The sequence below is a fragment of the Pseudophryne corroboree genome, chromosome 5 (genome assembly GCF_028390025.1).
Source record: "Pseudophryne corroboree isolate aPseCor3 chromosome 5, aPseCor3.hap2, whole genome shotgun sequence".
NCBI classification, from domain to species: domain Eukaryota; kingdom Metazoa; phylum Chordata; class Amphibia; order Anura; family Myobatrachidae; genus Pseudophryne; species Pseudophryne corroboree.
Genome location: NC_086448.1, coordinates 553,064,196 through 553,089,180, shown reverse-complemented (window position 1 = coordinate 553,089,180; position 24,985 = coordinate 553,064,196). Strand labels below are relative to the sequence as shown.

Below are 24,985 nucleotides of genomic sequence, written 5' to 3'. Positions count from 1 at the left end.
TGGCACGCTAAGGAGCAATACGGAAGTGTTTCTACAATATTTTATGACCCAGTTTGGCCAATGCTGAAGATAACAATATATTGTGTGCAAACTGAAGACATAAATGATCCGCTATTGATACATTTGCAGGAACTGTTCTAGGGCTTAATAAGTCATTAACATACCTTGGAAAGACTGTTTTGCTCGATCAACCAGCTCTTCTATCGGGTAACTGGCAAGCTCCCCTCTAGCATGTTTTGTTTTACAGTATGTACATGCATTTAAACACCTGTCAAATGAAACATAAGAAACACCACACAATAAGTATTGTATAATAACCTGTTAAACCAAATACTGGATAATATCAAAAAGCAACATGATAATACTTCAAGGTTACTTTGTGTTGCCATGCATGAAACAATGAATGTTCAATTGAAAAACCAGCTAGGGGGTTATCAGTTTGTATGTTTCACCAAACATAAATTGGTCTTTTTTGCAAATGTATTACGCACATACTGTAGTATATATACAGCAACATTATATAGCATGCAGAGCACACTTCAGAAGTGAGGTGTGAATATGCACTTACACTCTAGAGGAGTATTACTGCAACTCAGTTTTGCCTATGTCATGGAAGTGAAACACTTCATATCACTCAGAGGATGGGAACAGTGGGCAGTGGCATATGTTCTAAAGTCACAGACTAGAAGTTCCTACAGGTAATTGTAATTATTGTTGTGTTCCTATGCTGGCGAGCCTTCATAATATCATCATGAGCCCTGCACCATGAGGGTAATTCAGACCTGATCGCTAGGCTGTGTTTTCATACAGCAGGCGATCAGGTCTAAACTACGCCTGCACCGCAATGCGCAGGCGCGTGGCACGGGTGCAAAGCGGATCGCTGCTCAGCGATGGGTTTGTGTGAAGGATCCATTCGCACGGGCGTTTGCAAGGAGACTGACAGGGAAAAGGCTTTTGTGGGTGGCAACTGACCGTTTTCTGGGAGTACAAACAAAAAACACAATAGCTATCTGTATATTTAATCTTATATTTATAAAGAAACGGGGAGCATATAAATCAATTGTGGGACTTCGCCGTCAGTCTGTTTCCATCTTCTCACCCATCTGCAATCCGGTCTATTTAAAACAGGAATGGATCACACAGGAAAGGCAGCTAATATTGTGACCCTTCATCATTTTAATTTTTATTCATAATGTTTTTATGCTGTTTTAAAATCGGGTTTTATTAAATAATATCAATTTATCACTCAATCCTTCTATTATATTAATTTAGAATCACGTTAGCGCTGCTATTGTGTTTTTTGTTTGTACTTTATCATTGGGTGTGACTACCCCAAGTGTTTAGCAGCAGCATTAGAGAGACAGCACCTATAAGCGCCTGATTCTCCATCTTTTCTGTATTTTCCTTTCGTTTTCTGGGAGTGTTAGGAAAAACGCAGGCGTGTCCAAGCGTTTGCAGGGCAGGTGTCCAACGTCAATTCCGGTCCTGAACAGGCTAAAGCGATCGCAGCGGCTGAGTAAGTCCTGGGCTGTGCAGACACTGCACAATATCTGTTTGTACAGTACTGCTACACATGCGTTCGCACACTTGCACAGCTAAAATACACTCCTCCTGTAGGCAGTGACTATCTGATTGCAGCGGTGCAAAAATTGCCTGCTAGTGATCATGTCTGAATTAGGCCTCATGACATAGAGAGTAAGTGACTGAGGACAGCATTGTATGGGATTGAGGAGAACTATTTGAATGCTTTCTTCATTTTGACACTCAACACTGATAAAATAACAAAACACTTAAGCATGAAAAACAGACTGGTGTTATTCATGAAGCAGTGAAGAGAGTGGAGAAAAGACTAGTGGAGAAGTTGCTCATGACAACCAATCAGCTTTGAAGGAAGCCTTTATCAAGGGCATTTTATAAAATGTAAGGAAGATGCTGATTGGTTGCCAAAAGCAACTTCTCCACTGGTTTCATTGCTTTATGAATAGACCCCTAAATCTAAGTGAAATAAGTTACAATGTTCAAGCAAGGACAGAAAAAGGACTGTGTAGAATCGCTGTCTGACAGCATAGGTGTCATGATGGGTTTATTTAGTAACAAAGGATTTTCCTAGCACAATACTGCTGACAATCAGACACAAATGCCATACATGATTTGTTGATGCAATACCATTAGGTGTAATCACTGTACCTGTATGTTCGGAGAGTGACAAATATTCATACAAACCTGGATGGCTGTTTTTTAGACAGCTATCATACAATATTTTTGTGGCAAAAACTGGTTAAATTCCGCAAATGTTAACTTTTTATATGAATGTTTTAGTTAATAAATTTAGAAATTAAATTATAGAATAAATGCCAATTTACCCTACAGGTCTCCCATCGTAAAACATAATGTACTTTTAATGTGTGTCACCTAGTTCTTTTAAACATAATGCCACTGATTAGTCAAGTCACAACAATTTATTTTGCTCTTTCCTTCCTAATAAGGTGATAAATAAGGGTTCTAGAATAATAGCTGGCATGGCATGTCACGGCATGTATGCAGAACAAACAAAATTTAAGCCTCAAATCAGCTGGCATTTCTAATAATTTGCTGATATTTAGCATGCCTATATTCAGTGTGTAATTGCGGCTGGTATCCGAAATACCACATTACAGTGATTTCCAGGAAAACACTGTAGCATAGAATTTTGTATGCAGACACAGCTGCAGTCACACACAGAATATAAGCATGCTGCATATCATTTTAATCACAAAAAGCTGCTTGTGCGTCCTATTCCATTAGTAAGACAAATTTTTGTGGAAAAAAAGCAATAAAGACGCTAAGCGCTACCGAGTCACACTGCACTCACACGTTGTGTGACACAACACAAAGATGTAAGAGGACACATCTGTAAACTGATACGATGTGCTGAAATTTTACGCATAGTGTACAATACGGTTCTAATGTGTGGAAACCTCTAGACACCCTCCAGCCAAATATTTATGCGTGTGTGTGTATATATGTATATATATATATATATATATATATATATATATATATATATATATATATACTATGACACTAAAATAAATATATAAACATATTTTTTATTATATATATATATATACACATACATATACAAAGGGGGGTAGGACTCAGCGCCTTCTGTGTCAGTGATATGTAGTGTGTTCTTTCCCTTCTATTGGTCCTCCTTCCTCCGTCTAATAGAAGGGAAGGAACACACCACATGCTTGAATTTACTTTCTGTCTGGTACGCATTAATTTTATACCTTGTTTGGATATCACTGACACAGAAGGCGCTGAGTCCCACCCCCCTTTGCATATATATATATATATATATATATATATATATATATATATAGACACATGTAATTATCAACACAGTAAATTTTAAGACACAGAGACAGCTCAGGACCATATTCTACAGAAAATTGTGCGAGAGATGCACATACATCTCTCTCTCTAGATCAGTAATGGCTAACCTTGACACTTCAGCTGTTGTTGAACTACACATCCCAGCATGCCCTGCATCAGTTTTAGCAAGGCCAAATAGCAAAACTGTAGCAGGGCATGCTGGGATGTGTAGTTCAACAACAGCTGGAGTGTCTAGATAGATAAACACACACACACATTTAATAGTATATGGACCTCAGTGTCTGCCCACAACTCTCCCTTGCTCTGCCTAGCTTCTTTTCTGCCTGCAGATCTGTCCTGCTCTGTGCGTGGTGGCATTACGTGCACATTACTGAGGTACCCTGCTACAGCACTACATACGCTGGTGCGCAGCTCATGTTGAGGTAACTTAAATGTATGTCTGCTCATCCCATCTGCTAAAAAAACTGTAAAAGCTTCCTAAACTTAAAAAATACTTTTCCATCACACATCGCTTCCTAATCCCAATTCATTTAGGCTGACCCCTGTGATTTTAAAACCTTGGAAAGATCCTATGCAAGCTTTTTCCTATCACCATCTGAAATCACAATCTGTGACCTACAGTAAATTCTCCTGGGTCTTTAACTGCTTATCAACTGGGGTTTGCTGAGGGTGCAACAGCAGCAGTGGTTATGTCCTCTGTAGTCCCTCAGACTTCAAATATGCTCCTTTAATATAGTTTATTGGCTATATATTTATGTGGCGTTACATATGTCTGGATTTTACGGATTTCAAATGCTATTTATATACTAACCCCAGCAGTTCTGCACTGATCAACAATCATGCTGGCATAGGAGTTACTATGTCAAGGGGCAACCATCAAGGATATCAACTCCCACCATTACTTTTAACTTTGTTTTCCATAATATATACTTGGACAGTTTGTCGTGTATTGGGGTCAGAAGTGAGGTACAGTAGTAAGGGTGGCAGTCTTTGCAATATTTTAGCGGACACCTCCAATTCTGAGACTTCTCTGTACCCTCTTCATGTCTTCTCTGTACCCTCTTCATGTCTGACTGTTGGTGCATGGTCTGCGTTTCGGTCCATTTTGAAAGGATCTAGCATTCTGGGTTAGTCTGGACAACAATCACCTTCTTGGGCATGTGTGATTTTAACTTCTAAAGTATCCCATTCTCATACATAACCCTACAATACTAAATTGATTCCTGTGTACTCCATACAGTATATGGATAGAGGGGCTGAAAAAAAGCATCTATCAGCACTTGCATGCAGATAAGGAGTACACTTCTGCCTGTAGGTCAGCATTAATAATGAGGTGACTACTCAGTCTATTTGTTTTTTTACAGAAAAGCGACAACGGGGGAGATTCAAATGTTTGAAAAGTTGGTTGGGTGTCTTTTTTTTCCTGTCTATTAGATAAGAAAAAACAGACTCCCAAATGACATTTCAAACATTTGAATCTCCCCCTAATTGCCTTACCTGACCGATTCAAGTAAGGGTCGCTACCCTGCGCGTTAAGCCACAGAAGGTGCACTTGTCTCAGTTTCCTCAGAAACTGGGAAACCGCAAGGTAAAATCCCTCTTAACTGCAGCTTCTGGTACTTATAATGAAGAATAACTTTATAGCTCAAAGCTGTCTTACATGGAGCGGCACTCGGATGACTTTAAGACACACAAAGACTATCATGACTACAACTTGGGAGTCTTTATGTTTCTTCAAGTTGTCTGAGTGCCGCCCCATGTAAGATATACATTTGTTTTGTCCCTACAGGGCTGAAAACAGGAGCGCACCGGCAAAAGTTACTGAGACAAACAAGGAGTGCCGGCCATCTCTGCCTTTTATTCGTCCTTAGGTAAGGACTTCATCAAAGGAGGGGTTCCCCCTGATGAAGTACTCACCAAAGGTCGAAATGCATTGGGACAGGAACTAAACACTCATCCAGGACTTCCCATAGCGGACAGATAAGCCGTTTTAACATTTTTATCTTGTACGTTTGTTACCTGCATTTGTAACCGGATTGTGTACATTAAATTGTATTGCTCTTAAAGTGTTTTATTGGGACTGGCATGGTTCCTAAATAAGAGCTACTATGCTAATTGAATCAAAACGACACACACTATGTTCTATTCTCTTTGTTTTTCTAATTTATATGTTCTTGAATCCATGGGTCACCTGATCGAAGATTGCTTAAACGAGCTAATTCATTGTTTGTTTGTTTTTATATCCCCTTTTTTTTGCACGTCTCACAGGGTGAATTATTTCACTATATACAGTTGCTGAACACTAGTAGGCGCTCCTTTGCACTTCATTTGTTCTATGTACACGTATTTACTGGGCAGGAGCTTCCACTCATATCTATATGAGTAGTGTTGCACATTGGTGAAATCTTGTGAGGATTTACCTGGGCGTTTTATATATATATATATATATATATATATATATTGTGTACAAAAAGTGCAGATAGCGCTACAACCTGAATATTCTATAACCAGATATCCCTGAGATGGGAGATCATAAGTTACACATGAAATAGTGCAAAGCAAATTATTAAATTATTTAGAGAACACTCCCAGATTAAATGGTGTCGCAACCAGATTTCAAAATGTCCAATTCCCAAGGGAACTTAGTTTTCAAATTTGTTCTAGTGATAAATCAGTTGCGCCTTCAGTGTTTGTGAATAAAAATAAGAATTTACTTACCGATAATTCTATTTCTCGGAGTCCGTAGTGGATGCTGGGGTTCCTGAAAGGACCATGGGGAATAGCGGCTCCGCAGGAGACAGGGCACAAAAAGTAAAGCTTTAGGATCAGGTGGTGTGCACTGGCTCCTCCCCCTATGACCCTCCTCCAAGCCTCAGTTAGGATACTGTGCCCGGACGAGCGTACACAATAAGGAAGGATTTATGAATCCCGGGTAAGACTCATACCAGCCACACCAATCACACTGTAAAACCTGTGATCTGAACCCAGTTAACAGTATGATAATAGCGGAGCCTCTGAAAGATGGCTCACAACAATAATAACCCGATTTTTGTAACTATGTACAAGTATTGCAGAAAATCCGCACTTGGGATGGGCGCCCAGCATCCACTACGGACTCCGAGAAATAGAATTATCGGTAAGTAAATTCTTATTTTCTCTATCGTCCTAGTGGATGCTGGGGTTCCTGAAAGGACCATGGGGATTATACCAAAGCTCCCAAACGGGCGGGAGAGTGCGGATGACTCTGCAGCACCGAATGAGAGAACTCCAGGTCCTCCTTAGCCAGGTTATCAAATTTGTAGGATTTTACAAACGTGTTTGCCCCTGACTAAATAGCCGCTCGGCAAAGTTGTAAAGCCGAGACCCCTCGGGCAGCCGCCCAAGATGAGCCCACCTTCCTTGTGGAATGGGCATTTACATATTTTGGCTGTGGCAGGCCTGCCACAGAATGTGCAAGCTGAATTGTATTACACATCCAACTAGCAAAAGTCTGCTTAGAAGCAAGAGCACCCAGTTTGTTGGGTGCATACAGGATAACAGCAAGTCAGTTTTCCTGACTCCAGCCGTCCTGGAACCTATATTTTCAGGGCCCTGACCACATCTAGCAACTTGGAGTCCTCCAAGTCCCTAGTAGGCGCAAGACACCACAATAAGCTGGTTCAGGTGAAACACTGACACCACCTTAGGGAGAGAACTGGGGACGAGTCCGCAGCTCTGCCCTGTCCGAATGGACAAACAGATATGGGCTTTTTTGAGAAAAAAAACACCAATTTGACACTCGCCTGGTCCAGGCCAGGTCCAAGAGCATGTTCACTTTTCATGTGAGATGCTTCAAATCCACAGATTTGACTGGTTTTAAACCAATGTGTTTTGAGGAATCCCAGAACTACGTTGAGATCCCACAGTGCCACTGGAGGCACAAAAGGGGGTTGTATATGCAATACTCCCTTGACAAACTTCTGGACTTCAGGAACTGAAGCCAATTCTTTCTGGAAGAAAAATCGACAGGGCCGAAATTTGAACCTTAATGGACCCCAATTTGAGGCCCATAGACACTCCTGTTTGCAGGAAATGCAGGAATCGACCGAGTTGAAATTTCTTCGTGGGGCCTTCCTGGCCTCACACCACGCAACATATTTTCGCCACATGTGGTGATAATGTTGTGCGGTCACCTCCTTTCTGGCTTTGACCAGGGTAGGAATGACCTCTTCCTGAATGCCTTTTCCCTTAGGATCCGGCGTTCCACCGCCATGCCGTCAAACGCAGCTGCGGTAAGTCTTGGAACAGACATGGTACTTGCTGAAACAAGTCCCTTCTTAGCGGCAGAGGCCATAAGTCCTCTGTGAGCATCTCTTGAAGTTCCGGGTACCAAGTCCTTCTTGGCCAATCCGGAGCCATGAGTATAGTTCTTACTCCTCTACGTCTTATAATTCTCAGTACCTTAGGTATGAAAAGCAGAGGATGGAACACATACACCGACTGGTACACCCACGGTGTTACCAGAACGTCCACAGCTATTGCCTGAGGGTCTCTTAACCTGGCGCAATACCTGTCCCGTTTTTTGTTCAGACGGGACGCCATCATGTCCACCTTTGGTAATTCCCAACGGTTTACAATCATGTGGAAAACTTCCCCATGAAGTTCCCACTCTGCCGGGTGGAGGTCGTGCCTACTGAGGAAGTCTGCTTCCCAGTTTCCATTCCCGGAATGAAACACTGCTGACAGTGCTATCACATGATTTTCCGCCCAGCGAAAAGTCCTTGCAGTTTTTGCCACTGCCCTCCTGCTTCTTGTGCCGCCCTGTCTATTTACGTGGGCGACTGCCGTGATGTTTTATCCCACTGGATCAATACCGGCTGACCTTGAAGCAGAGGTCTTGCTAAGCTTAGAGCATTATAAATTTACCCTTAGCTATATTTATGTGGAGAAAAGTCTCCAGACTTGATCACACTCCCTGGAAATTTTTTCCTTGTGTGACTGCTCCCCAGCCTCTCGGGCTGGCCTCCGTGGTCACCAACATCCAAAACTGAATGCCGAATCTGCGGCCCTCTAGAAGATGAGCACTCTGTAACCACCACAGGAGAGACACCCTTGTCCTTGGATATAGGGTTATCCGCTGATGCATCTGAAGATGCGATCCGGACCATTTGTCCAGCAGATCCCACTGAAAAGTTCTTGCATGAAATCTGCCGACTGGAATTGCTTCGAAGGAAGTCACCATTTTTTTACCATGGCCCTTGTGCAATGATGCACTGATTTTAGGAGGTTCCTGACTAGCTCGGATAACTCCCTGGCTTTCTCTTCCGGGAGAAACACCTTTTTCTGGACTGTGTCCAGAATCATCCCTAAGCACAGGAGACTTGTTGTCGGGATCAGCTGCGATTTTGGAATATTTAGAATCCACCCCTGCTGTTGTAACAGTATCCGAGATAGTGCTACTCCGACCTCCAACTGTTCCCTGGACTTTGCCCTTATCAGGAGATCGTCCAAGTAAGGGATAATTAAGACGCCTTTTCTTCGAAGAAGAACCATCATTTCGGCCATTACCTTGGTAAAGACCCGGGGTGCCGTGGACAATCCAAACGGCAGCGTCTGAAACTGATAGTGACAGTTCTGTACCACGAACCTGAGGTACCCTTAGTGATAAGGGCAAATTTGGGACATGGAGGTAAGCATCCCTGATGTCTCGGGACACCATATAGTCCCCTTCTTCCCGGTTCGTTATCACTGCTCTGAGTGACTCCATCTTGATTTGAACCTTTGTAAGTGTTCAAATTTTTTTAGATTTAGAATAGGTCTCACCTAGCCTTCTGGCTTCAGTACCACAATATAGTGTGGAATAATACCCCTTTTCTTGTTGTAGGAGGGGTAATTTAATTATCACCTGCTGGGAATACAGCTCGTGAATTGTTTCCCATACTGCCTCCTTGTTGGAGGGAGACCTTGGTAAAGCAGACTTCAGGAGCCTGCGCAGGGGAAACGTCTCGACATTCCAATCTGTACCCCTGGGATACTACTTGTAGGATCCAGGGGTCCTGTACGGTCTCAGCGTCATGCTGAGAGCTTGTCAGAAGCGGTGGAACGCTTCTGTTCCTGGGAATGGGCTGCCTGCTGCAGTCTTCTTCCCTTTCCTCTATCCCTGGGCAGATATGACTCTTATAGGGACGAAAGGACTGAAGCTGAAAAGACGGTGTCTTTTTCTGCAGAGATGTGACTTATGGTAAAAAACGGTGGATTTTCCAGCAGTTGCCGTGGCCACCAGGTCCGATGGACCGACCCCAAATAACTCCTCTTCCTTTATACGGCAATACACCTTTGTGCCGTTTGGAATCTGCATCACCTGACCACTGTCGTGTCCATAAACATCTTCTGGCAGATATGGACATCGCACTTACTCTTGATGCCAGAGTGCAAATATCCCTCTGTGCATCTCGCATATACAGAAATGCATCCTTTAAATGCTCTATAGTCAATAAAATACTGTCCCTGTCAAGGGTATCAATATTTTTAGTCAGGGAATCCGACCAAGCCACCCCAGCTCTGCACATCCAGGCTGAGGCGATCGCTGGTCGCAGTATAACACCAGTATGTGTGTATATACTTTTTATGATATTTTCCAGCCTCCTGTCAGCTGGCTCCTTGAGGACGGCCCTATCTATAGACGGTACCGCCACTTGTTCTGATAAGCGTGTGAGCGCCTTATCCACCCTAAGGGGTGTTTCCCAACGCGCCCTAACTTCTGGCGGGAAAGGGTATACCGCCCATATTTTCTATCGGGGGGAACCCACGCATCATCACACACTTCATTTAATTTATCTGATTCAGGAAAAACGACGGTAGTTTTTTCACATCCCACATAATACCCTCTTTTGTGGTACTTGTAGTATCAGAAATATGTAACACCTCCTTCATTGCCCTTAACGTGTGGCCCTAATAAGGAATACGTTTGTTTATTCACCGTCGACACTGGATTCAGTGTCCCTGTCTGTGTCTGTGTCGACCGACTAAAGTAAACGGGCGTTTTAAAACCCCTGACGGTGTTTTTGAGACGTCTGGACCGGTACTAATTGTTTGTCGGCCGTCTCATGTCGTCAACCGACCTTGCTGCGTGTTGACATTATCACGTAATTCCCTAAATAAGCCATCCATTCCGGTGTCGACTCCCTAGAGAGTGACATCACCATTACAGGCAATTGCTCCGCCTCCTCACCAACATCGTCCTCATACATGTCGACACACACGTACCGACACACAGCACACACACAGGGAATGCTCTGATAGAGGACAGGACCTACTAGCCCTTTGGAGAGACAGAGGGAGAGTTTGCCAGCACACACCAAAAACGCTATAATTATATAGGGACAACCTTATATAAGTGTTTTCCCTTATAGCATCTTTTTTATATATTTCTAACGCCAAATTAGTGCCCCCCCTCTCTGTTTTAACCCTGTTTCTGTAGTGCAGTGCAGGGGAGAGCCTGGGAGCCTTCCCTCCAGCCTTTCTGTGAGGGAAAATGGCGCTGTGTGCTGAGGAGATAGGCCCCGCCCCTTTTTCGGCGGCCTCGTCTCCCGCTCTTAACGGATTCTGGCAGGGGTTAAATATCTCCATATAGCCCCCGGAGGCTATATGTGAGGTATTTTTAGCCAAAAATAGGTTTTCATTGCCTCCCAGGGCGCCCCCCTTCCAGCGCCCTGCACCCTCAGTGACTGCCGTGTGAAGTGTGCTGAGAGGAAATGGCGCACAGCTGCAGTGCTGTGCGCTACCTTAAGAAGACTGAGGAGTCTTCATGCCGCCGATTCTGGACCTTCTTCTTGTTTCAGCATCTGCAAGGGGGCCGGCGGCGAGGCTCCGGTGACCATCCAGGCTGTACCTGTGATCGTCCCTCTGGAGCTAATGTCCAGTAGCCAAAGAAGCCAATCCATCCTGCACGCAGGTGAGTTCACTTCTTCTCCCCTAAGTCCCTCGTTGCAGTGATCCTGTTGCCAGCAGGACTCACTGTAAAATAAAAAACCTAAGCTAAACTTTTCTAAGCAGCTCTTTAGGAGAGCCACCTAGATTGCACCCTTCTCGGCCGGGCACAAAAATCTAACTGAGGCTTGGAGGAGGGTCATAGGGGGAGGAGCCAGTGCACACCACCTGATCCTAAAGCTTTACTTTTTGTGCCCTGTCTCCTGCGGAGCCGCTATTCCCCATGGTCCTTTCAGGAACCCCAGCATCCACTAGGACGATAGAGAAACGTTGCAAATCCTTAAGTGATAGTTAAAAAATGCGTACCAGACATATGCAGAACATTCGCCTTGTTTATGGTGTCTTTGCATCTGGATGTTCCTTACTCGTACTAACTCTCCGTTCCCATCCGTCCAGGCATTGGTGTGGAGTTTGTACGTATATGCAAGACAATGTGTCAATATACTGCTCTTAGAAAAGTGACTTGGTGCTATTTTTGTGCAAAGTTAGCAGTAAAGTGAATATGTGCAGAGAAAGTGCTGTAAGTGCTTATTAAAAATATATGAATAAAAATGAATATATTACTGGCAGTGTGCTAGTTCCCTTTTTTTCTTAGGTAATGTGCTTAAATACCATTTCTTAAGGGTGCAACACCATATAGCTCAGTATTCAGAGGAGATCTATAGAGGAGGTATATTTATATGAGGCACTTACATCTAGAGTTGCAATGAATTAAAAAGATGCTGCCGTCATTCCGTCATCAGACTTATATACCTCTCTATTGTATTCCGTATAGAAGAGCTTCTTGCGAGCCAGATAATAAGATGTGAGTGACCGGAGAACCTGGAGCTGTGTGGGTGCGGCTCAGAGACACATACACAAAGCTAAGGGACGGAGGAGGAAGTGTGTGTAGCACAGAACTGCTGCAAGAGGCAGGCTCTCCGGAGCGCAGTATTCTGAAAGGAAACACAATTTGTAAGATGTAAGTGCCTCATATAAATATACCTCCTCTATAGATCTCCTCTGAATACTGAGCTATATGGTGTTGCACCCTTAAGAAATGGTATTTAAGCACATTACCTAAGAAAAAAAGGGAACTAGCACACTGCCAGTAATATATTCATTTTTATTCATATATTTTTAATAAGCACTTACAGCACTTTCTCTGCACATATTCACTTTACTGCTAACTTTGCACAAAAATAGCACCAAGTCACTTTTCTAAGAGCAGTATATTGACACATTGTCTTGCATATACGTACAAACTCCACACCAATGCCTGGACGGATGGGAACGGAGAGTTAGTACGAGTAAGGAACATCCAGATGCAAAGACACCATAAACAAGGCGAATGTTCTGCATATGTCTGGTACGCATTTTTTAACTATCACTTAAGGATTTGCAACGTTTTATTCACAAACACTGAAGGCGCAACTGATTTATCACTAGAACATATATATATATATATATATATATATATATATATATATATATAGCGGTAAGGTTCGGCACTCAATTGGATATGAAAGGTTACTTACTGCGGTGCCCTCTGCGATCAAAGGCAAGATCCAATATGATGAAGCAGGAATCAGCGGCACTCTGCAGACTGAGTATTAAATTAGATAATCTTTAATTCGGTCCTACGCCGTTTCGGGGACAAAACCCTGTCTTCAGGGACAAATCATACACGTGTATGATTTGTCCCTGAAGACGGGGATTTGTCCCTGAAGACGGGGATTTGTCCCCGAAACGGCGTAGGACCGAATTAAAGATTATCTAATTTAATACTCAGTCTGCAGAGTGCCGCTGATTCCTGCTTCATTATATATATATATATATATATATATATATATATATATATACATACATACACACTGCTCAAAAAAATAAAGGGAACACTTAAACAACACAATGCAACTCCAAGTCAATCACACTTCTGTGAAATCAAACTGTCGACTTAGGAAGCAACACTGATTGACAATCAATTTCATATGCTGTTGTGCAAATGGAACAGACAACAGGTGGAAATTATAGGCAATTAGCAAGACACCCCCAATAAATGAGTTATTCTGCAGGTGGTGACCACAGACCACTTCTCAGCTCCTATGCTTTCTGGCTGATGTTTTGGTCACTTTTGAAAGCTGGCAGTGCTTTCACTCTAGTGGTAGCATGAGATGGAGTCTACAACCCACACAAGTGGCTCAGGTAGTGCAGCTCATCCAGGATGGCACATCAATGCGAGCTGTGGCAAGAAGGTTTGCTGTGTCTGTTAGCGTAGTGTCCAGAGCATGGAGGCGCTACCAGGAGACAGGCCAGTACATCAGAAGACGTGGAGGAGGCCGTAGGAGGGCAACAAACCAGCAGCAGGACCTCTACCTCCGCCTTTGTGCAAGGAGGAACAGGAGGAGCACTGCCAGAGCACTGCAAAATTACCTCCAGCAAGCCACAAATGTGCATGTGTCTACTCAAACAATCAGAAACAGACTCCTTGAGGGTGGTACGAGGGCCCGACATCCACAGGTGGGGGTTGAGCTTACAGCCCAACACCGTGAAGGATGTTTGGTATTTGCCAGAGAACACCAAGATTGGCAAATTCGCCACTAGCGCCCTGTGCTCTTCACAGATGAAAGCAGGTTCTCACTGAGCACATGTGACAGAGTCTGGGACGCCAAGGAGAACGTTCTGCTGCCTGCAACATCCCCCAGCATGACCGGTTTGGCAGTGGGTCAGTAATGGTATGGGGTGGCATTTCTTTGGGGGGCCGCACAGCCCTCCATGTGCTCGCCAGAGGTAGCCTGACTGCCATTAGGTACCGAGATGAGATCCTCAGACCCCTTGTGAGACCATATGCTGGTGCAGTTGGCCCTGGGTTCCTCCTAATGCAAGACAATGCTAGACCTCATGTGGCTGGAGTGTGTCAGCAGTTCCTGCAAGACAAAGGCATTGATGCTATGGACTGGCCAGCCCGTTCCCCAGACCTGAATCCAATTGAGCACATCTGGGACATCATGTCTCGCTCCATCCACCAACTGTTGCACCACAGACTGTTCAGGAGTTGGCAGATGCTTTAGTCCAGGTCTGGGAGAAGATCCCGCAGGAGACCATCCGCCACCTCATCAGGAGCATGCCCAGGCGTTGTAGGGAGGTCATACAGGCATGTGGAGGCCACACACACTACTGAGCCTCATTTTGGACATTACATCAAAGTTAGATCAGCCTGTAGTGTGTTTTTCCACTTTAATTTTGAGTGTGACTCCAAATCCAGACCTCCATGGGTTAATACATTTGATTTCCATTGTTCATTTTTGTGTGATTTTGTGGTCAGCACATTCAACTATGTAAAGAATAAAGTATTTAATAAGAATATGTCATTCATTCAGATCTAGGATGTGTTGCTTAAGTGTTCCCTTTATTTATTTGAGCAGTATTTATAATAATATATATATATATATATATATATATATATATATATATACACACACATATACACACACACACAAACGAATCCACAGCTGTGGGAGGGCACTCACTCTTAGGGGGAGATTCAAATGTTTGAAAAGCCAGTTGGGAGTCTATTTTTTCCTATCTAATAGTCAGGGAAAAACAGACACTCACCGACTTTTCAAACATTTGAATCTCCCCCTTATAGTCTATTAATTTAAAAGTTCATTTTATTCACTTAGTTCATATATTGCCATAGATGTCAGCATGGTATGCCCTGATCAGGAGATGTCCCTGTAAGTAGTTTTGGTTTTTTGAAGTTATTATTACTAGTACCTTTCTGATGGAATAAGGTGGTTATGTGATAAACGTCTTTATCTTTACCACCATTAATATGGATTGACTGAGGAAGTAACATCTGACCTGTTGAATTCAGCACTAGTAAGAGCCACACTTAATTTCTGAAATGCTTTCACTTATTAGGGACTCCCTGTTGGTATGTGTATGTGTGTGTGTGTGTATATATATACCGTATATACTCGAGTATAAGCCGACTTTTTCAGCACATTTTTCTGTGCTGAAAAAGCCCCCCTCGGCTTATACTCGAGTCAATGGCTGCAGCAGACGCCGTGGGCTGTGTGGGCGTCCGCTGCAGCCGGCTCCAGGACAGACACTAGAGGTCATTATTGACCTCTAGTGTCTGTGCGCGTTGCTATGGGAGAGACGTCATGACGTCTCTCCCATAGAGATGATCGGGTGCCGGGGAGCGGGCGGCCGCACAGAGCGGCGGCCGGACGGAGCGTGCGGCCGGATGGAGCGAGCGGACGGACGGAGCGGAGCAGCGCAGCAGCAGAAGAAGCGGTCGGGAAGCAGGAGCGGGGCAGTGGTAAGTATTGTTTTTGTGTGTGTTTGTGTGTTTGTAAGCGGCGACGGGGGCACTGCAACAGGGGGCAAAGAAAGAAGGGGGCACTGCAACAGGGGGCAAAGAAAGAAGGGGGCACTGCAACAGGGGGCAAAGAAAGAAGGGGGCACTGCAACAGGGGGCAAAGAAAGAAGGGGGCACTGCAACAGGGGGCAAAGAAAGAAGGAGGCACAACTACTGGGGGCAATGAAAGGGGGCACAACTACTGGGGGCAATGAAAGGGGGCACAACTACTGGGGGCAAAGAAAGAGGGGCACAACTACTGGGGGCAAAGAAGGGGCATAACTACTGGGGGCAAAGCAACGGCAGCATGTTTTTATCTGGCACTGTGGGGGGATATCTGTTACTGGGGGTATATGTGGCACTGGGGGCACAACCCTAGCAACAAGCATTACCCCCTGGCAACAAGCATAACACCTACCGCATGAAACCCCTGGCAACGAGCATGACACCCTGAGCATGAACACCCCTGGCACCGTACATTTCCCACCCTAGGCTTATACTCGAGTCAGTCATTTTTCCCATTTTTATGTGGTAAAATTAGGTATCTCGGCTTATATTCGGGTCGACTTATACTCGAGTATATACGGTATATATATATATATATATATATATATATACACACACACACACATATATATATATATTTTATATATATTTTTTTTGTTTTATTTTTTTTTTATATTTTATAAGGACATTATATAATTATCTTTTGTTCTTTTTAGTGTGGATGCTGACTGTCTCTTGATTATTGTGTGTATACATCCTTAATTGAATTATCTACTCTGTTTACCGTAAGTGTAGTGCTTTGTGCAATATATAGCACTTAGGTGTACCTTTATTTATATACTTCTCATGAGCACGGTGTCTAGGGGTTTGGTATTATACTGGTGCACCGTAGGTTGGCCCCTTGTCCCTTGTGCACGCTTGGGAACCTGTGAGGCATGGTTGATGTTATTGTTTGATGTATTTTTTCTTTTTCTTGATAGATATTTACATTATGGATTTATTTGTTTGAAATTATTCTGATCGACATTTATGCCTGTCTTGAGAAAGATCCTGTTGTGGGATTGAAACTTTTAAATGAATAGACTATAAGAGTGAGTGCCCTCCCACAACTGTGGATTCGTTTGTATGTTTTAGTGGACTCTGACCGAGGGCCTATTTAGGAGCACCCTACAGTTGTCTCGTTAAGTGTATGAGAGTGCAGGACTTTGGGGAGATATATATATATATATATATATATATATATATATATATAGATATATATATATATAGATATACACACACACACACACACATTTCTATCACACTAGTACGCAAATTGTGACAAATGCTGGTTTCTATTTGCACATATGCTTGTGACATTCTTTACACAAATAGTACAGTTCTTCCTTGTTTCTGGTTACACAAGTTAATTGAATATATTCAGTTATTAATGGATTTGGCAAACAACACGGTATAAAGTTAGTGATTCCTACCTGGGTATTGTCCAAAACCCGCTAGAACTTTGCTTGAGGTTTTCAACATGAATACACTTATGATTTTTATTTATATGTTGCATATAAAACATCTTCAATATATTTAATAATAACTATATATCTCCCTGCAGAAATATTCAGGTAACAGGTTATATTTACATTATTATTTTTAAATTATATTTGCTTTAAACTCACATGCTCAAACATGTTTACAGACATAAAATATCAACAGAAATAAAAAGCCAGCTGTTTGCATGCTGATGCCCAGATTTATCAAGCCCTGGAGAGTAATAAACTGTATGGTGAGAAAGTACCAACTGATCAGCTCCTAACTGCCATATTACAGGCTGTGTTTGAAAAATGACACTTAGGAGCTGATTGGTTGGTACTTTCTCGCCATACAGTTTATTACTCTCCAGGGCTTGATAAATCTGGGCCTAAAATGTTAGACTGTTTGGTCATGGGACTACAACCTTTGTACACTTTTGGGAAGTCTCGGGAGTCCAACCACTTTTCTAAGAAGCCATAAGAAGTTCCATTGCCATTATCCATGTTTCACAATTTGGTGGCATCAGAATTTCATTATGTGAATACAGTGGTTTGAATCATATCCACATATGTTGTTTTTAAAAATATGTGTACCTACATGTAAATTTCATATTTCCACACATATATTTGTATGAGTGTATGCATGCATGTAATTTGTATTCAAGTGTATGTTTGCCCTCTTAGTCAATAAATTAAGAGCATAAGATCTTGAGGATGTTTAATGAGTAAGTACGTTTACTCTATAAAACAGGATTTGGGTCATGAGCATCAGCAAGGGTTGGGCTGAGTACTCTGTGTCAGGGTTGTATAAAGGTTGTATACCCACACCACCACCACAGAATTTTATATGGAGGGTAGTTGAAATGGCAAACAGAAAATTAACATAAAAAATATGGGTCACTAATGGACCATCTTCTTTATAAGGGATGAGGGTAACACTACCAATGTACTTAGGGCCATACAAACACTTCTTAAAATGACGACAGACTCTGCTATTCATCATATTCCAACTACAATTCTCAACAAATATTTCCAAGCAAACAAGAAGGGGCTGCAGCTTTAAGACACAAATTAAGTATTGTGTCTCCATCCTATAAGCAGGAAGGGGGAGAGGGGATCAATTTTCAGAGCACATAATCTAGCACAGGCACCCTGAGCTGTGAGGAGAGTTTTCAAATGACAGGATGGAACAATTCATGCTAGTGTATAGTGCCTTTCCCTACTTTGCCTTGGGCCAAATTACTACCTTCAAAGGGACGTTAAAAGACCTATGCAGGAGACTTTGATGGTCTGAGTCATACTCTTAGCAAACAGGTTTCCACATCTGAAAGAGATCCCAGTTGGAGTACTATATTGTCTGAGACAAAGGTTAAACTGGTACTGGAAATTTACGGATCTCATCTCAAAGAGGTAGGATGTTTGACCAGACAGCACCAATGCTATAATGTAAGGCAGTCTTAATAGATCTAACGAGATGAGCCACGAAAGCCATCATTCTCAGTGCTGTGTCAGCAACAGTACAGCTCTATCATTATTGATAGTGTTCAGATAAAAAGCAAGCGCTGTATTTCTTTCCTGACACAGTTTGTACACTGCAAGAACTGACATCTGATGAAAATGTGTCTTTAAGAACAGCTGTCTTAACACCACAAGATCTGACATAATTCTGCCAGTGAACCTTTCCTCATTTGGGAGACCTACAGAAACACTGCTGAAAGATTTATGAACTGAAATAGGATTAATATGAGCTGGTAAAACACAATTTTGACTGTAAAAGCATATATTCACTGCCGATAAATCTGCTCTAAGCTTGATTATATAGATCAAACGCAAGCAAAAACAGGATGATTGTCAAGTCCCAGTCTCGCCATAGTTTAATTATATCAGCCATATATGTGGTACATATACTGCCGCAGAACACTGCAAATATCAACTCCATTCGGACCCATTCAACCATCACCCTGACTGACCATGATCAACAAGGCCAAGGGTAGGGTACATGTGACACTCCAGTACAGAACAAAAAATTGTGAGTGTGCCGTCAGCGGCAGCCTGTATAGGGTTGGTCAGAGCCCCTTAAATAGAAAACACAAAGGTAAGGCTAAATACTGGCGACGGCTGTGAATCCAATAAATAAAAGGACGATTTAAACAATTAGTTAAAAAGTAAAAAAAAAAACAATTTATAATACATAAAATAAATGAGAGAGATGTCACATCTCTTCAGTGATATTAAAAAGACCACTTATGTCTCACTCAATGACAAATAATCTGCAGCTTCTGGCTATGGCTCATTCCTCAATAAAGCAATGGTTCATTGGTAGTGATGGTATTACCAGTCTTTCAGATGTAGTTCCCAAGGTATCAAGTTCAGGCAGAGATCCAAACAGCAGCAGGAGAGGGATCCGGGTCCAAATGGAGTTCCACTCAGAGAGTCCAAAAGAGGCAGCGAGTCCAATTAATGCCAGAGGGAGACAGGAGTGGATGCAGTGTCTGCGGTCAGTAGTGACAAGCTCAACGCGCCTCGCTGGTCCTAATGGCCGCCAGCTTCCTCAGGAGCATAACTGAGCATTAATGTGTGTAAACTTCCCACATAGTAGCATTAGTCTGTTCTCTGGAGAAACTCCTGAATAGCTGTGAATGATCACGAGATTACACTGTACTTTTGCTCACAATTATTGAACTGATTTCTACTGAATTATTAACTGTAGATTATATAATAGGCTTTACTTTGTTAGGATTATTTAAAACAAAAAGACAGCCATGCTTTAAAAGTACATCTTTCAAAATGCATTGCCCATCTGGAAAACTAAGTAGAAGCTGCCTGGAATATTTGATGTTCATGGCATTAGGCTCAATCATATGGCAACTACTTGCCCTAAGGGTGTGAATGCTGGTAAAATGACATGGTGAGATGCTAGAGCAGACCTGACTGTGCGCTCTATTGTTCATCATTTCTCCTTTATTAAAGAGGGGGATTCAGGATAGGTACACCTTCATACATACTACAATCACAGGCAAAGAGTTTTGAAAAGAACGTGTCCTTTATAGTACTGTAGCTTGAGAAACAAAGATGTTTTAAATATGCTGATATTAAGGGAACAGTGAATAAAGGAATAACAAGGTCCATGGGTCATTTTTAAGAAGTACTTTTTACAGACAATACTCTGAAAACTGCCATTTTCTAAAGCAATCAGCATTAATTTAGTATCCTTCAGATGTATGAAGGATTGTATTTTAGGTTGCCGAAGCAGTCCCTGTAGATGTCTATGGGAACTGTGGTATTGCCAAGTGCATCAAGCTTCCCTCCTCATAGTTAACACCATATTTGGAGGACATAAGCCATTTGTAGTCTAAAGGTTACAACATTGGTAATGTGCATGTGCAGTAATTCTGCCAGGTCCAAGCCTGGAAGTGACTGCACAAGCGAATACGTTACTTTTTACATTCCACAAACAGTGTTCCTGCAAGTATATATATTTTTTTTATATAGCGTCCCAATTATTAATTAGATACTGCTGCAATACGTACAGCAGTGAGGTTTTGAGATTGATGCCCACCACAATGTGGTGTGGGGTTTGTATATTTTCCCTATGCTTGTGCGGGTTTCCTCTGGGCACTCGTTTCCTCCTACACTCTGTGTGTGTGTGTGTACGTACACAGGGACATTTTAAGAGAGGAAAGTGACCATGTGCGGAACCCTCCCCCCTCTAGCAGTGAGAAGAGTCTTGTTTCCAGAGTGTACTGTACTGCGCACGCGCAGGTCTCCGGGAACATGGCACCTGTGCCTTTTCCAAGGGGACATCTGTGCCGTATATGCGCAAATCACTGGGAAAATGGCCATGGTGGCCAATTTCCAAGTGATTTGCGTCTGCAGGGCCAGCTGCCGTGGGACTCCAGAGGGAAAAGTGCACTGTTTGCGGTTTGCCCATGTGCACTGCATCCCTTGCTCCCATTATAGATATGACTAAGATTGTAAGATCCACTCAGGCAGGGACTGATGTTAATGGCTAAATATTCTATGTAAAGTGCTGCAGAACATTTGTGTGCTATTCAAATGACTGGTAATGAATGCATAAAATAATTAATGATTTTCAGGGCAGAAATGCATGAAGATAAATGACCAAATGGAAGGTACACCTAATATGACATAAAATTATTTGTTATAATAGAATACAATGAAGATACAGAAGGAAACCTTATTTCTTTTCTATAACCTCCGAGAACATAAAACCAGTAACAGTCAATATGTATAGAAACAATTTCAGGCATCGTGGCTTAGAAACACGTAAGAAAGACCACTAACCATGCACACTGACCTGCGTCACTGCTAATGACTACAGCCAGTAAACACTGGAAAGGATAATTATAATTCACAGACCCTGGGACTGCTTGTAACCGTTTTCTTTTTATTTAGTCACAAATTTGACGCTATAACTAGTGATTATTTATTTATTTATTATTTATTTATTAACAGTTTCTTATATAGCGCAGCATATTCCGTTGCGCTTTACAATTAGAACAACAGTAATAGTACAAAACTGGGTAAAAACAGACAGACAGAGGTAGGAAGGCCCTGCTCGCAAGCTTACAATCTATAGGGAAATAGGCATAGATACACAAGGATAGATGCTACCTATTGCATAATGGTCCACCAGATTGCTAGGTTCTTAATGGGTTGTATGATGATACCCCACAAAGTTATCCAAGTGTCAGGAGGGTGTGAGACTAAAGAAAGACAAGATATGTGATGTTATGAATATTCTACAGAGGATGTAATTAGATAGATTATGGGCTATTAAAATTTCAGTTGAAGACTTAAGGCCCTCATACATCTATGAGGCAATTTCCCGACCCTGCCGGCAACGCAGATTGAAGGCCACTGATGATCGTCGATCCGTCGGGGAATCATGGAAATTAAACATGCCCAATTCACCGATCCCGACTGTTTCCAATCAAGATTGTTTAAAATCCCAATACCTGATGCGACCGTCATTGTCCCAATCCATCACTGATGTAGTATTGGAGCCTTAACTCCCTCTCCTTGCTACCACAGTCTAAGATACAAGTATTGCAAACCAGTACGAACTGTTTGGGACACAGTTTCCACTGAGAGAAACCCCAGAGGCTACTTATATTTTTTTGAGGATCATGTACTGTTAGTATTAGGAGTCCACTCTATCCCCATGATTTCTTTTTATTTCAGTGAAGACTTTATAGTGCTATTTTTATCTTTGTGTAGAGCGGAATACCAAAGTATAATTCAGGTGCTTTGATATGTTTTGCTGTGCTGAGCAGCTGCCACAATATAGGTATAATCAACTCTCACGAACATGCAAAAAAGAAGAAAAAACTGAATAGCAGCGCTAATTATTAGATTATAGATATAAACAATGTTACATTAAATTGATAGAAAAAATAAATTTTAATACACAACTAAAAAATATACACAACTCATTCAATTATTATTATATACAGAGTTTATAAGTTTGCTATGGTGAGTGCTGAATTTTCTGTTTGTGTGTGTGTAATAAATAAATATATATATATATATATATATATATATATATATATATATACACTGTATATATATGTTAGAGATGAGCGGGTTCGGTTTTCTGAGATCCGAACCACCCCAAACTTCACCTATTTTACAGGGTTCCGAGGCAGCCTCGGATCTTCCCGCCTTGCTCGGTTAACCCGAACGTCATCATCCCGCTGTCGGATTTTCGCGAGATTCGTATTCTATATAAAGAGCCACGCATCGCCGCCATTTTCACTCGTGCATTGGAGATTGAAAGGAGAGAACATGGCTGCGTTCTCTCCCTGAAAAGCTCCGTATCTGTGCTCAGTGTGCTGCAAATATCTGTGTTCAGTGTGCTACATTTTGGTGACCAGCAATATACATATAGTACAGTACAGTAGGCCATTGCTGTATCTTGCAGCTCTGTGTCAAGTATACTATCTCTGTGCTGCATTATTGTGAGCAGTATATAGTAGGACAGTGTAGCATTTTGGTGACCAGCAGTATACATATAGTACAGTACAGTAGGCCATTGCTGTATCTTGCAGCTCTGTGTCAAGTATACTATCTCTGTGCTGCATTATTGTGAGCAGTATATAGTAGGACAGTGCAGCATTTTGGTGACCAGCAGTATATAGTACAGTACAGTAGGCCATTGCTGTATCTTGCAGCTCTGTGTCACTTCTAGTATCCTGATCAGTGCTCAATATCTGCTGCATTGTTGTGACCAGTATGTATACTGTACTGTGCGACGTGTGTTATACACCTGGTGATTTTATACATCCTGTAATCTGTACTGAGCGATGTGTGAGATACACCTGGGGATTATACACCCTGTATACTGTACTGTGCAATGTTTGTGATACACCTGGTGATTATACACCCTGTATACTGTACTGAGCGATGTGTGAGATACACGCTGGGATTATACACCCTATATACTGTACTGTGTGATGTGTGAGATACACCTGGGGATTATACACCCTATATACTGTACTGTGCGATGTGTGTGATACACCTGGGGATTATACACCCTATATACTGTACTGTGCGATGTGTGTGATACACCTGGCAATTAATTATACCTCCTGTATACTGTACTGTGTGACGTGTGTTATACACCTGGTGATTATACATCCTGTAATCTGTACTGAGCAATGTGTGAGATACACCTGGGGATTATACACCCTATAGACCAGGCATTCCCAACCACGGTCCTCAAGGCACACTAACAGTGCAGGTTTTAGTGATATCCAGGCTTCAGCACAGGTGACTTAATCAGTAGCTCCGTTATTTTGATTTAACCATCTATGCTGCAGCCTGGATATCACTAAAACCTGCACTGTTGGTGTGCCTTGAGGACCGTGGTTGGGAATGCCTGCTATATACTGTACTGTGTGATGTGTGAGATACACCTGGGGATTATACACCCTATATTATTAAACAGCAACTTACAGTTGATGACAGTATAGGACAAGTACAGGGTAAATACACATAGTTACATCAGCAGATGACACTTGAATAAGTATCAGGTGGCAGAAGACTGCTGGATGTGGTACAGTTGAAGATTATTAAAGTAAGACAAAGGATAAGCACATGAGGGAAGAGGGCCCTGCTCGTGAGAGCTTACAATCTAAAGGGGAGGGGTAGACAGACATGGATGACACAGATGGGGTACCTAGAGAACGTGGAACAGAGGGTTAGGATGAGATTTGGCTGGATTTGGTGAAGAAGTGGATCCCCAGAAGGCACAAGTCAATACTTAACATTGCAACATTTTACTGGGCTATGCAGGAGAAAATTAAAAATAGGGGAGAAAAAAAAAGAAAAAAAGAATCGATAACTTCTACCGCTTTCTAAAAGGTCAATGGAAGCTGAAATAATGGACATCTACCTCATGGAAGCCAGATACAGTATACCAAACAGTACTTAGCAGAGTTAGGAATGAGTGCTTATGAAATACAGTAACATTTTGTCATAATATTTCAGAAACTGCATGGCTGGTCTCTTGCACTCTTTTGCTCTAATACACCAACTGCTTTAGGGTTTATATTCAAAAACATTATGTCTCCATAATCACAAAAATGTCAGTCTTCTTGGAAAGTAGTTTGTTCCTTTGTAAGGGAAAGAGAACAAACGTTCTCAAACAAAGGTTTCTCAACGTCTTTTTCCTCTGGGAAGGAATTGTGGATTCGCAGGAATATCTGAGCATTTCTGTAATCAGAAAGCAGCGACTTTCTACAAA

At 42.2% G+C, this 24,985-nt stretch overlaps 1 protein-coding gene across 2 annotated transcripts in view; it reads right to left on the bottom strand.

The window, feature by feature from the left end:
- CDKAL1 (CDK5 regulatory subunit associated protein 1 like 1) overlaps positions 1 to 24,985 on the bottom strand; it is a 1,663,077-nt gene that overhangs the window by 924,722 nt on the left and 713,370 nt on the right. For both annotated transcript variants that reach the window (XM_063923244.1, XM_063923245.1), the window contains exon 9: positions 165 to 268. In XM_063923244.1, coding sequence (XP_063779314.1) covers positions 165 to 268 — 104 coding nt within the window. The remainder of the gene's footprint in view (positions 1 to 164; positions 269 to 24,985) is intronic.